At 42.5% G+C, this 13,839-nt stretch overlaps 1 protein-coding gene across 2 annotated transcripts in view; it reads right to left on the reverse strand.

The window, feature by feature from the left end:
• ADGRB1 (adhesion G protein-coupled receptor B1) overlaps positions 1 to 13,839 on the reverse strand; it is a 277,331-nt gene that overhangs the window by 56,221 nt on the left and 207,271 nt on the right. Inside the window, exons 19-21 of one of the 2 annotated variants that reach the window (XM_048938834.1) lie at positions 10,201 to 10,304; positions 8,936 to 9,031; positions 2,605 to 2,707 (exon numbers count right to left, since the gene is read on the reverse strand). In XM_048938834.1, coding sequence (XP_048794791.1) covers positions 2,605 to 2,707; positions 8,936 to 9,031; positions 10,201 to 10,304 — 303 coding nt within the window. The remainder of the gene's footprint in view (positions 1 to 2,604; positions 2,708 to 8,935; positions 9,032 to 10,200; positions 10,305 to 13,839) is intronic. The other variant, XM_048938835.1, reaches the window with a different exon arrangement.

The raw sequence follows: 13,839 nt of genomic DNA on the forward strand, positions 1-13,839 counted from the left end.
GTTGGGAATAAAAGTTAGACATTGCGTTCTTTGAGACAGGAACTGCCTTTTCATTCCGTATTTGTATTTGACACAGAAACCTTTGGTATTCTGCCTGCAAGTACATGACAGTTCACTACAAATAGCCCAGCTCAATGTGATAATTTGAAGTAATTTTCATGTTTTCAAAAGAATCTTCCAAAGGTGGTTGCTATGCATCAGCTTACAGGTCTATGTAAAACAGTTACAAACAAGTTACTTGCAGGAATGTACTTTAAGAAATTTATATTTTACAACTGTTGTTTTGTTTTTTTTTTTAGCTACTGCCAGAAATGACAGCATCAGTTTATCTGAGCTGATTTTGTTCTGCATCAGCAGAGTTTTTCTGCCCTCTTTGCCAGCAGTTTGTAAAGGGGAGAAAAGACGTCTGCTTTCCATTTTTCCACCTGGGACATTTATTTTCCAGAAATACTCACTCAACTAGGTAGTTCTGAGGGAAAGGGGAAAAGAAGAGAGAGGAGCACCACAAAAACAATGCACATTTATGACAGTGAATGGCCCTCATTTAAAATCCATTAAAAACAAGCAGATAATTTTACTCAGATTTGGGAACAAGAGAATTTTCCCTCTTGTTTTCCCAATTTCCCCAAGGAGATATGGTTGTAAAGGCCATTAGTCCTTGTTTTTCTAAAAGAGGAGAAATTTGCTTCCATCCAGCACATAGCCCCGTCTTTGAGATACACCGAATTCATTTCTTTTGTATCACATTATTGCTGACTGTAATTTTTTAGCCTTTTCCTGGGCCTTTCATCTTTAAAAAGCGTAGCAAATCCAGGTGTGGAGTCTTGCCTTTGAGGTTATGCAGATGAAAATGACGGAGTATTTGGCATTTCCCAGGAAACTAGTACTGTAGAAATTCTCCTAGTGTAATTGCAATTATAATTTAATCACTAATATTTTAGGAAGCTCCACTATCAATGATTGAATGTGAATAGGTTCCAAATTTACAGTCTTTCATCCCTTCTTTGTTCAGTTTTCTTTCTGTGCTCTGTGATAGAGACTGTTTACTAGACAGCAGAGTGGAATCCCAAGAATAACCTTTCTATTTATGGTGTTTCATGCATATGTATGTCCAAAGAACTAATCTGCCTCACGCAATTAGAGCTGGGAGCTTTGAATCCTCACTAACAGCTCTGACACTTAACATCCAAAGCAACTATGAGAAAAAGTGTAAGAAGGAAACTGAGCTCCCAACTGTTGTTAAGGAGATGGGAGAGGGTTAACAATATCCACCTCCTATCCTGGAGTGAAGAAGGATAACCAAATAGGAGGTCCTCTCATGGTTGGACATGATGAGCATCTCTCAGTCTTCCTTCTATAAAAAGTTGCTCCTCGCACACACTTGGGGTTGCAATGCACCCTTAGAATAGCAATACAGAGCTGATCACCCCCTTCTCAATTCTTGCTCCAGGTTAACCATGCTGACCATGAAAGACAGCTCTGCTTTGCAATGCTTCAGAACGGTGTTGGTTTAAGAGCAACAGGGTCACTTGTCTGCATCTCCCCAAACTTTTCTCCACAGGTATGACTCAAGTAGCTGTAAAGCTTTCTTTAAAACATCACCCTGCTCTGACCTAAAAGGCTTCGCATAGCAGTGAGTCTCTGTGATTCATTAAAGCCCGAGGCTTCTCTGCAGAAATGCTTCCAAAAGTGACAGCATGCTCTGGATGTCAAGGTCCAGACTCGAATAAATTGGCTGGTTACTGTTAATTAAAAGCTAAATTTTGATTTCTGATCGTGACTTCAGCAGCAGGAGGAGCTGGAAGACACTTTTGGCCTCAGTTTTCTGCTTAGAGGAGTTAATATGGCTGGAGCACTTGAAGAGAGAGGAAGATGTACAATAGGAAAATATTAAACATGAGCAGTGATTTGTTATGCTAGCTGCCAACAGAGAAAGTAATTTAGCTGGAGAAAAGTCATACAATAACATAACACCTCTCCATCTGCATCTCTAATGTGAAAAGCCATGATAGTACCCTGCAATCTATGCCCATGGCTTGAAAATCCATGCTCAGTTCTCGTCTTCACTGCTCAATTGGCACTGTGACTTCCAAGTCTCTTGTGGTCTCAGCTCTGCAATGTGCATGATGTGCACAGCGACGCTTCCCACTCCAAGAAAGGTGTTCTTGGTGGCTGCTTTCCTTAACATCTGCCAAGTGCTTTAGGCTTGGAGCATAAACGTTGCTGTAGAAATAAATGTAATGCTGAGATGCTGAGTGTTATTGCTTTTTTAGCTCTTTCTCAATCTGTCTTCCTTTGTAATTTTTGGAAAATAAAATGGTTAAAGCCTCACAAATAACCATGTTTTTTCACCGTGCCATGTGCCAGCTACTCGAGGCAGATATTCAAAAATATCACATTGGTTTTAATCAAAGCCCTGAGGATGCTGACAAATTATCAAAGAGCGAGTGAGAGAGAAAATTGAAATCTGCCATTTAGTCATGTCTTTGACACGTCGCTAATTAACAGATGGAAGGAAAAAGAGGAAGCACTGCTGAGCGGATTGTTTCAACGCTAAATCAGGAGCAAAGCAAACAAACAAACAAGGTCCAACGTATCTCCTACCTTATTCCGCGTCTGGGTCTGTCCGATCAGGATGAGAGCATTGGAGGAGATGATGGACAGGCAGAAGTTGATAAGAATGACCGAGCGCTCTGAGCGGATATACCTGCAGAAAGAGAAGAGGGGAAGGAGATCCACCCTGTTACACCTTGCATGAAGCCACTGGGCTTTACACAATCCCATGGTAAGAGACGGCCCACTTTCTTCAGATCTCGTGTGTTAAACAGACAAGTACAAGGGGAAAAAGGAGGAGGAGAGCTTGGGTGTGGTGCACAGACCTCTCAATCCTCCCCATCAATGTTGGAGTTACGAGCATGAGCCAAAAAATCAGGGGCTAGCCTGCTCCCTACTCTAAACCTTTTCTAAAATAGTATTGAGTGCTGTAGTCCCCTTCAGCTCTGCTCACTTGGTAGGGGACTTGGAAAGGAGCTTAGAAGAAAACATACACGCAACACATGGAAAGATTCCCAAATAAGAAGAGCCACAAGCATGCTGGCGATGAAAGCAGGTTACGAACATGCATCTTCACAACAAAGTGCTTGTGATTCAGCATTCCCCTTTGTTTAACCTAACAACAGATCCAGAAGTGAAAAGAAATTGTGGTTGGTTTGGGTTGTTTTTTTTTGTTGTTTGTTTGTTTTTCCAGATGGAGAGGTTTAACGCTTCTCAAAACTAGGCCAAATATGTAGCTGTAACCGTGGGTCTGGGACATCAGGAATCCAAGTTAGGAAGCTGTTGCCTTCAGCACCTTGCAGGAGCAAGCCACTTGTCATTTCTCATTTACAATGTGCAGCACAGCACCAACTTGCTGCTGAAGTATGTGCACAGTTAATTCAAATGACTGGCTACAGAGGAAAATTTCTTTGAAGGTGCTTTTATGTATCTAATAAAATTAAAAGGGAATTGCAAAAGTGCAAGTCTTTAAGGATTGACTCAGGACCTGACCATAACCAACCCTTACACGTATGAGTAATCTCAGTGATGCAGTAAGTGCCCTGCCTGAATACCAGATGAGTAAAGAGTAGAAACTGATGTCAATAAAAATTAGAAACAGATCTATTAACCAGACAGCTCATCCCTGGAGGCTAATGCAGGATTATTTTGTATATTCCAGTACATCAACTATTTATACTAAGAATTTAATTTCATTAATTAATTTTAGCAAGAGTGTGTCAGTCACACTCTGGCTGTAGAGTCTGCATTTCTGACTGGTAGGACAAGATGAGTTTACTGCATATCTATATTGAGCTAAGAAAGAATCTGTGCTTTAGATCTATTGGAGACTGTGAAACTTGGATTTTAACTTCCCTGCTAGTTTTCCTTCTAGATAAATACAAATGTTGAGAATATGTTTTTCTGGATACAAAAAACAGTCACTGATGAAAAGCAGACTCACTTTACATCAGCTTTGTTAGAAAACTGGTTTATAAGTAGTTCTTTCTTGAAACACACTCCAACCCCATAACACATTTCAAAATTTAGGTTTCCAGCTCAGCTAGAAATTGGATTTGCTGCAAGTAAAACAAGCCTGGAGTTATTCCTTGGCCAGTTTGATCCCAGATTTTGCTGTTTTACTTGTTTCAAATACAATAATAAGGGGCATCTGAATCTTACTCCATTTGTAGGATATCAAGCCATCAATCTTCGGATGTTCTGACTGTGTGAAGTAAAATATGTATCACATCTATAGTCAGCAGCTTCTATGGGATAGAAAGGGGGATTTGGACAATGTGCTGGTAAGAATGGGATGTGCTAAGTCTGTGTAGGAACACTACGGCATTAATGCTCATTTAGGAAATTTCCTCTGTTAAAAAAAGAAATAGTAAAAAATGAGTTGAGTGTAAATGTAGTCTGCATGTGAAAGTAAGGGGTTAATAAACAGCTGTTTTCACATTTTTTCCCCCCTGAAAAGCCTTTTCTTTCTCCATGCTTGCTGTTATCTACCAGAAGTTCCTGTTCCCCAGATCCCTGAACCTTCAAAAAATGAAGTGTGAGTTGGCACCTTGTAGAATCAGAATATCAGAATAATTTAGCTTGGAAAAAAAAACCTCTGGAGTTGCCAATTCAATCCTCTGCCCAAACCAGAGCTGATTTCCAAGTCCTGTCATGTTTTTCAAGGCATTGTCCAATCAAATTTCAAAAACGTTTAAGAATGGGAAGTGCCATAACCTCTTCTGGGTGATTTGCTTCAGTTTTTAACTACTCATGGTGAAGAGCCATTTTTTCTTCAATCCAGTTGGAATTTTTCATGATGCAATTGGTAGTCTTTGCCCCTAAATCCTGCACTGTATCCATCTGTGAGTTTTATGACTCCACTTTCTTCATGTCTCCTCCTTAACAGACTTCTTCTCTTCAATCTACCCAAGCTTTCCTTGTTCCCTGTGCCTCTCCTTGAGCATTATGTTCTATTGCTCCTTAAACTGGACTCAATTAAGTTTGTTGATCTCTCTCCTGTATTGTGGGGTATTGTGGGTATTATGGAAATGCTATTCCAGATGTGGCCTTAAAGAGAGTCAAGTAGAGGGGAATAACAATTTCCCTTGACCTATTGGTTATATTACTATTAGTGCAGGCCTTCACTGTTGAACAATTGCATTGCTGAGTTATGTATAAATTGTCACCAACTGGATCCCCTGAGGCTTCTTTGGAGATATTACCAAGCCAGCCAGCCTCCAGCTTGTCCTGCTGCATGTAGTTGTTCAGTTCCAGGTGCAGAAGTGCTCATTTGTCTTTGGTGTAAAATTTCTCCAGCCTATATCTCCAATTTGTTGAAACTTGTCATTGCTGCTCTCCAGCATATGAATCACTCTTTCCATATTGGTATAGACATCCAAGAACTTGCCAAGAGTGCCTTTTTCCCCATCATCCAGGCTGTTAATGAAGATATTAAATGATATTGGTCCTGGCACCAATCACTGAAAGATACTGCTAGTAACCAGCTGCTGGTTAGGCTTCAAATCTTTAACCCAGAGCCTGCATGAACTACAGCCAGATTTTAATCTGCTTTAGCAGATTAATCCAATCCAAAATTCACTGGTTTGTTTACTAAGATGCCTGTGTCAAAGGCCTCGGTAATGACAAAATATACAATGCCCACTTCTCTTCAATATCCAAGCTACCAGCCATCCCATCACGGAAGGAAAGCAGGTCAGTCAGGTGCAATCTGTCCCTGAAAAATATGTGCTGTCTATTCCCAATCACTCTCTTGTCCATCATTTTGCTTGGAGAAAGTCTTTTTCACTATTTGCTCTTTCATCTTTCCAAAGTCTGTGAACAGACTGAACAGCAAGTAGTTCTGCAGATCCAACTCCTTGCCCTTTTTAAAGATGAGTATAACATTTCTTCAAACCACCTTGAACCTATCCAGATGATAGATACTGGCACTACTGTACAGCAAGCTCCATCTCAACACACTAATCATCCCATTTGAAGCCATGGGCATGCAAATATCTATTTTACATAGTTCTCAGTTTTCTCCTTCATGGTGATGCATAGTGACTTTTTTCCCCAGTTTCTTCTCCAAGATTCTGGGACCTGGATCCATGGAAGCAAATGTTGGCAGTAGACCAAGATGAAGAGGGCAGTGATTAATTACCCTGATTTTCTCCATGTCCTTCTCCATCAGAACATGTTTCCTATTCAGCATTTCCTTGGATCATCCTTTAGTGCTGTCGTACCTACAGAAACCCTTCTTCATGCCTTTCACATCTTTTATCAGTTTCAAATAGAGTTGAGAACCAGCTTTCCTAATGCTTCCATACTGCTTTTTGTCAGCCTGACCTCACTACTGAACACTTACAAGCTATGATTCTTGCTGTTTATTTCCTGCATCACCTCTAGCTCAGGGATATTCCACAGAAGGAAATCAGGATTCCTATCCAGGACATTTGGCAAAAGAAGGCAGGAACTCATGGCAGAGATGGAAAACACGGAAGCTTTGATGCTTAGCCAGATGAGAGGTCTGCAGAGTGCTTTCTCACTATCCCTTAGCTGCAACATGGACTGCCTTATTTATCAAAGCACACTGCGCACAGACACCAAAGCTTGGAAAACCTCTCACTGCAAATGTAGGGAGCTTCTGCTCTGGCCTGGGTCTTGTGGGATGTGGGGAAGCCCAAGACAGATGGAGAACATAGGAAAACCCTGCAGTTTGTCTCTCTGTATCCATTCCGCTCCCCTCTTCTCTGCAAACACTGAGCCAACTTTGCTTTCTCGTGGTGCTCCTACACATCCTTCTCCGCACAAACTTACTCATTCCTGCTGCCTTCCACCAGGACCACAGAGTGCCTTAGCCTCCCCAGCAAAAAGCAGAGCTCTTGGGTTTAAAGCAAACATTAAAAGCCACTTGAGAGCTTGCTGACAACCACTAAATCAATCTTCAGCCTCTATGGACAGGGAATGAAAAAAGCTTACACCGATATCTCTCAGCGATACAGCATTCATTCAGCTGCTGCCGTGCCCTACATGCTGACAGGCTGGTGGAAGAGCTATTTGATAGCAAGCATTGATCTCCATGCTATGGAAAGGTCACTCTGATTCCGGAGGCTGTTGAACTGCAGTTGGGTTCAGGGATGGAAAATGCATCAGGCTGCTTCTGAAACACCATCCTGTCAAGGAGTGGCACAGACCAAAGTGAAAAGAAGTACAGCTCTAAGTCATTCAATCTGTTCTGACCCATGAGCAATTCTGTTTCTCCCCACTTTTCATTTTTCAAGTCAGCTTTCAAGCGAGAAAATCTTTTTCTTATTATTATTTATTTTCTGAATGCCTCTGTTTTCCATACAGCTGGTGGAAAACATGGCCAACACACATGGTTTCCAGTTGTGACCTAGGACAACCATAACCAGAGGTAACAAGGGCACTCCACTTCTACGGCCCAATGTGTCAACTGACCTCTCTGCCAAAGCTGCTAATAAGGCCAGAGATGGACCATCTGTAGCAGAGTTTTTGCAGCCATCTGTCTACTGGGAACTGGAGCGAGTCCACCAACAGGCCACCAACAGGCGCCAAACGGAAACAATGTCCAGCATGAAGTGAGACTGTGCCAAGTTGGCTGCCTCTGAAGCGATCACTTTCATCAAGAAACTCATGCTGGTCATGCTGACGGCTGAGTAGGTGCCACTAAGAAACAACCATTATTGGAGGTTTTGAATGGAACAAAACCATTTCCTCTTTGATATGCAGCCCAAAGTTGGGATCACCTCCTTTTTACTCTGCCTCTTGTTCTTCACCATGTTCCTTTCCCCTTTTTATTTTGTCTTTCTATCTTTCTGCTTCCCATGTATAAACAAATCCTAGTTGGGCAAAATTCTGGGAAGGTTTCCAGATTGTCAGCCTCAGTGAGCCTATTCATCAGAAGAGGATCATACTCAAGCTGAGTCTATGTGTACATGCTCCAGATGCCTTTGTCCAGAGGTCTGAATGAGAAATTTCACAGCCAAAGCTCCCCAAAACAGCTGAGCTCTGGTGGGTGTGCTCCACGGAAGACTAAGCAGATAGGTAGTTTACTTTGATATGGCTCCTGTATATTAGCAACAACAGCTGGAATAATACTGCTGATACCCTTGTGAACATTCCTCCAGCTGCTGTCTGATAAACTGTATAACATCTAGGGACAAAACGAAGTGAAAGCCAGGAGATAATGTTGAATATGATGTTCCTGAGACCATTATTAGAAAAGCACATTCATGTCCAGCAGCTATGCCTAAAATAAAAAGGACACACAGAGTGCTCAGGGCTCAGCCACGGGAATGCTGTGAAATTCAGAAAACATGAAAACATGATCTACAGATAAGAAATGAAACAAACTCAGCGCACCAAAGAGAAATTCTAGAGATCACTTGATCATGCTTTACAAATATTTACACAGAGAGACTTAGGATAGAGAGCCCTTTAATCAAGATATATCTGGTCTCAGGATCACTTGGAAATGCATGTCCATCCCTTGCTAAATCAGAAATGCCCATTCAAGCCTTCCATAGACATGTCCCCCCATTCATACTGAACTTGATCATTTTGGGTGTAGGCATAGTAACACAAAGGCTGGAATTGGAAATTAAAAAGGGCATATTTTAAACAGGGCAGACAATTAACTTTACTGTCCTCAATGACAGTAAATATTGAGGGGCATGCTCCTGGAAGAAAACATATTGCATTACTCCAAATGACTCCGCCATGCTCCAAACTGATTCAACCTCATGTCTGAACTTAAGTTTCAGATCCTGAACTTATTTCTGATAGGAAAGAGAGGGTGAGACTCCAACACTTGCTCTTCACTCCTCTCTCCTAACTTTCCACTTGATCCTGACACCAGTGACACCAGTAAGTCACCTACCAGCGCTGCCCAGTGCTGCCCAGCCTGAGGAAAAGCAGGAGAGGACAAGGACTTGAGCAGATCCAATGATACCCCAGGCACGGAAAAACCTGAGTTCTAGATAAATGTTATTATGATCAGTCTTCAACTCAGAGCACTCACCATAATTAACTAGCCACTATGCACTGTCACAGTATCAATAAAAGGTGCATTTTCTTTTTGCTCATTTTTAACTCTCTTGTCTCTTTCCTCTAATAAAGGGTAGAAAACATTATCTCAATTCACAAATCTAAAATGAATTTACCTTTTCCTTCCTACTAAGAAGAGTCATTTGAAAAGTGAGAGTCCTGCACTGATCTCTTCTCACAAAGGGTCATGAACAGTACATTCTTTGTAGCCATTCCTTTCTAATTTCATGGTCATTCACCTGGTTCTGATTTTCCTCTTTTGTTTATCTAGAGTAATGAATCTCTCAGCATGTCTGTCACAAGTTTAGGAAAGGCATGGGTCTACATAGTGTAAACTCAGTTCTTGTGGAATGCTGTGAATCCCATGCATATCTTGGGGTTCTCAGACTTGAAATAGTCCACCAACATGTATTTTACAGGGATGTGGGCCAATGTGGACCTTTGTTTAATACAACTCTCCTATAAAATCACTCTCACCCCTACAAAGGGGCACTTTAAGGTTGCATCTGATCTCCACATAGGTGTACAGGAGCTCTTTGAAATGCGATGTATCAAGGAATCTCATATGCATCTGAAGCCAAAGGCAGAACAAAGCTAAGGGATTAGAGAATTATTTAGCCCACGAGATGTAACACTTCTTCACACTCCACACTTAAGCTCCTGAAAAGTACTGTTAGTACTTCGGGCCAGGTGTTTTCATAATGGATCAAGGATGTTTTGATGTTATCAAAGACCCAGCCCAAAATACCTTGAAGCAACTTGCCTGCCAGGAGGCAGTGCACGTCCACCCCTCTGCAAACAAGGTTTCCTGGGCTATATAAAGGCATAGAAAACAGCACACACAGCTTTTGAAAACAGAACAATGAGACTACATGAGGTCATAGTACTAATTTCACTGTACTAATTTCTCTGGCACTAAAAGGAAAGAGTAATGCCAACTAAGCCACCATGATGACTTTTTACAAGACCCACTCATTACAAAGTAGTTCTTCCTCAGGCAACAGACACCCAAAATGGGACAGCAAAACCTCCAGGATCCATGCAGATCAAGAGACAGTTACTTTCCCCAGTAAGAAGAGAAAAGAATGAAAGCCATACCTCCAAACAGAGACATAAATGATAATCAACAGCAAAAGTGTCAGCGAAGATACTCCACAGCCTACAATTAACGTGACAGAAGGGACCAGCACCTTTTCCATGTTCTGAAAGAGAGAAAGTAACACATTAAAAAAAAAAAAAAGATGATGAAGATGCTCAGCAAACGCTACCAGCTCAATTTCATGGCAAGAACTTTTCTCCTAATTGTCTGATTGTACATCAACTCAATCAACCTTCACATCACACTACACACACAAATAAAGAGGAGAGAGGCCTGTGAGTTACTTCAGGTTGACCTGTCTTTCTTTGGACTTCACTCTGCTCCCACACACACCAGTGTTAAATTTGGGTTTAAAAATCTGACATTCGTAGTGAGGTGTGTAAAAGTCACAGGTTTGCAAGAGGAGATCAGACCTTTCACATCCAGTGCAGAACTTCAAAGATAATTAATGAGGAAACAGCAGAAAGCTCTGCCTACACTAGAACGATTACAAATGAGCTCTTCTGGGAATGGCTGTTGCTGAAGCTTGGAGGATGAAAAGAAGGTGAAAATCTTCCACCGACTACAAACATCCATCTGGCAAGGGAGGAGCTGAAGCAAGCAAAGGAAAAATAAGATGTATATCCTCCCCAGGGAGCAGAATCTAGTCATACCATACATCACTTCACTGCTCTTATGCTACTTGACAAGGCATTTCTTCATATGCAGGGATTCTTACGGAAAATGCTGGCATGCAATGGTTCTCCTTTGCTGTCAACACAAGAGATCTGCCAGTGACCACACCTTGCAATACCAAGAACAATCACATGTGTTGTAACTACTCCTAATCTAGTTCTCTGCATTCCCTGGGACTAAGTCCATAACCAGCTACTATATGCCAGAGACTAACATCACTAAACTCCCCTTGTTCTTAGGATCTCTTTCCCACTTGGTTTCCTCAGCTGCAGGCTTTTTATTCAGCACGTTTCTCATTTCCACATCAGTGATCTCTGCTGGAGAGAGGACAGAGAAGCAGGGGCTCCACCATGCAGCAGATGTACCAGAGCCCCTCCATTTAAAGTGATTAAGCAGTACACAAAGGTGTGGGAGCACACAGTCAAGGTTGTCATTAGATTGGCGCAGTACCAACACCTATTGCCGCAGCTATGGAAGTGAGATGGTTTCTGACATAGCAAGAGCTCAAGGTAGAAAAAAAAAAAAATTAAAAAAAGAAAAATCAATTACGCATGAATTTGGGAATGGAACAGGCAGTCCTCTGAGGACTTGTCCAGACTATTTTGTTGGCAGGCATGAGGCTGCTCAACCTGAACCTCCAATCAGCAGGACATCATGAAGCAGAGGTTACTGCAGCTCTGTTCCAGGCTACTGAGCCTTCTGCAAAGCAAAATATATTAGGCAAGGTTCGGTGCTGTGCTTATATGGAGTCTGGCCAACTCAACACATGGGCAAAGCAAATATGTCTGTTGACTGAAGGCCTACAGTTAGATTTACTCCACAGAGCCCACTATGAAGAAGGGATGAACCTCCCCAATATATTTTTATCTGAGTTGAACTATCCTGACAGTTTGAAGGGCTTGGTAAGATCTTCCTTGCTTGCATATTTCAACCAAAAGCACTTCTCGCATTTTGAATATCAAGGGGGGAATTAACAAGGAACAAAACTTTCACCATAGAGCTGCCATGAACCCTCAGGGGCTATTGGGAAGGCTGGCACAAGAGCTTAAGGGATCTAAGACAAAATGTAGCGATGAATTCAAAGGCTTGAATACCCAACTGCGTTTATACACCCAAAGGAGTAAAGGCAGCTTGTGGGATTTTTACTCAAAGCTGACTGGATACAGATCAGTTGCAGACTGGAAGCCAAACTGAATTGCAGTGTGGTGCTAACTCTGCAACATTTCCTTCCTGCTCATCTTATTAACTCTGACATGTCAGTAACTTAACATGACTGTATGGCTTCACTGAGTTTCCTTCATGAAATAGGAGGCTTGGGATTCTCAGAATCTAACACCATACATCTTATGCAAATCCATACATACCGATGTTCTGGATGCTGAACCAAATTCAGATTGCAGAAACAGTGGGACTAGATTTCAGGCAATGACTTAGTCCTTTGAATTATGAGCAATTATCTATAAATATGGAACAACATGGCAATGAGCCTTGTCAGTCCTCATCAATCCTTGTCTACCTGGACTTGAGCGAGGCCTTTGACATGGTCCCCCACCACATCCTTACCTCCAAATTGGAGGGATGTGGATTTGATGGGTGGACCACTCAGTGGATAAGAAACTGGTTGAAAGGCCGCAGAGAGATTAGTCATCAATGGCTCTATGTCCAGGTGGAGGCCGGTAACGAATGGCGTCCCCCAGGGGTCTGTCTTGGGACCGGTGCTCTTTAACATCTTTATCAATGATATCGATGACAGAATCGAGTGCACCCTCAGCAAGTTTGCTGACAACACCAAGCTGAGTGGTACGGTTGACACAGTAGAAGGAAGGGATGCTATTCAGAGGGACCTGAGTTTTGCACTTGGGTCGGAGGAATCCCAGGCATCCATACAGACTGGTAGGAGCGATCCTTGAGAGCAGCCCTGTGGAGAAGGACCTGGGGGTCTCGATAGATGAGAAACTTAACATGAGCCAGCAGTGGGCCCTTGCAGCTTGGAAGGCAAATGGTATCCTGGGCTCCATCAAAAGAGGGGTGGCCAGCAGAGACAGGGAGGTGATTGTCCATCTCTACTCTGCTCTTGTGAGGCCCCATCTGGAGTGCTGTGTCCAGGTGTGAAGCCTCCAGTACATAAAAGACAGGGAGCTGTTGGAGAGGGTTCATAGGAGGGCCACGAAGATGATCAGGGGACTGGAGCACCTCCCCTAGGAAGACAGGCTGAGGGAGCTGGGCTTGTTCAGCCTGGAGAAAAGAAGGCTGTGGGGTGACCTCATTGCAGCCTTTCAGTACCTAAAGGGAGCCTACGAACAGGAGGGGAATCAACTCTTTGAAAGGGTTGATAACTGCAGGACGAGGGGAAATGGTTTTAAGTTGAGGGAGGGGAGATTTGGGTTGGATGTTAGGGGGAAATTCTTTATAGAGAGTGCTGGAACGGGCTGCTCAGAGAGGTTGTGGATGCCCCTACTCTGGAGGTGTTCAAGGCCAGATTGGATGGGGCCCTGCATGTGGCAGGGGGGTTGGAGATTCATGATCCTTGAGGTCCCTTCCAACCCTGGCCATTCTGTGATTCTGTGTGATTCTGTGAATCCATCCAGCAAGGTTCTGCATCTTCCCTCACCTAGAGCTTCCTGAAATACTTCCAGAAAAGGCTTCAGTTCACACATCGATTCTTCTTCTTAACCTCTATGAAGACTTGTATCACTGAGATTTTTAACTCATATGACTCTATTCACACCATGAGAATTTACTCCTGCCAAATATTTGTGGAAGGCTAGAAGCTGTTTTCAGGGGGAAGTAGGTAAACACAAAGTAAGAAATTTCAGGGAAAATATTAACCTTTCAAATTGTCTCTCATTTAAAAAAGTTGAAACTGGACACATTCCGTGTGCTCTGAGTGCTAAAATATTGTATCCTGCTCGTTATAAATTGATATGTGGAGGGGAATCTTCTGTGAACAGAAGTTTCTGATT

Source organism: Lagopus muta, chromosome 3, assembly GCF_023343835.1.
Source record: "Lagopus muta isolate bLagMut1 chromosome 3, bLagMut1 primary, whole genome shotgun sequence".
In the NCBI taxonomy this organism is placed as follows: domain Eukaryota; kingdom Metazoa; phylum Chordata; class Aves; order Galliformes; family Phasianidae; genus Lagopus; species Lagopus muta.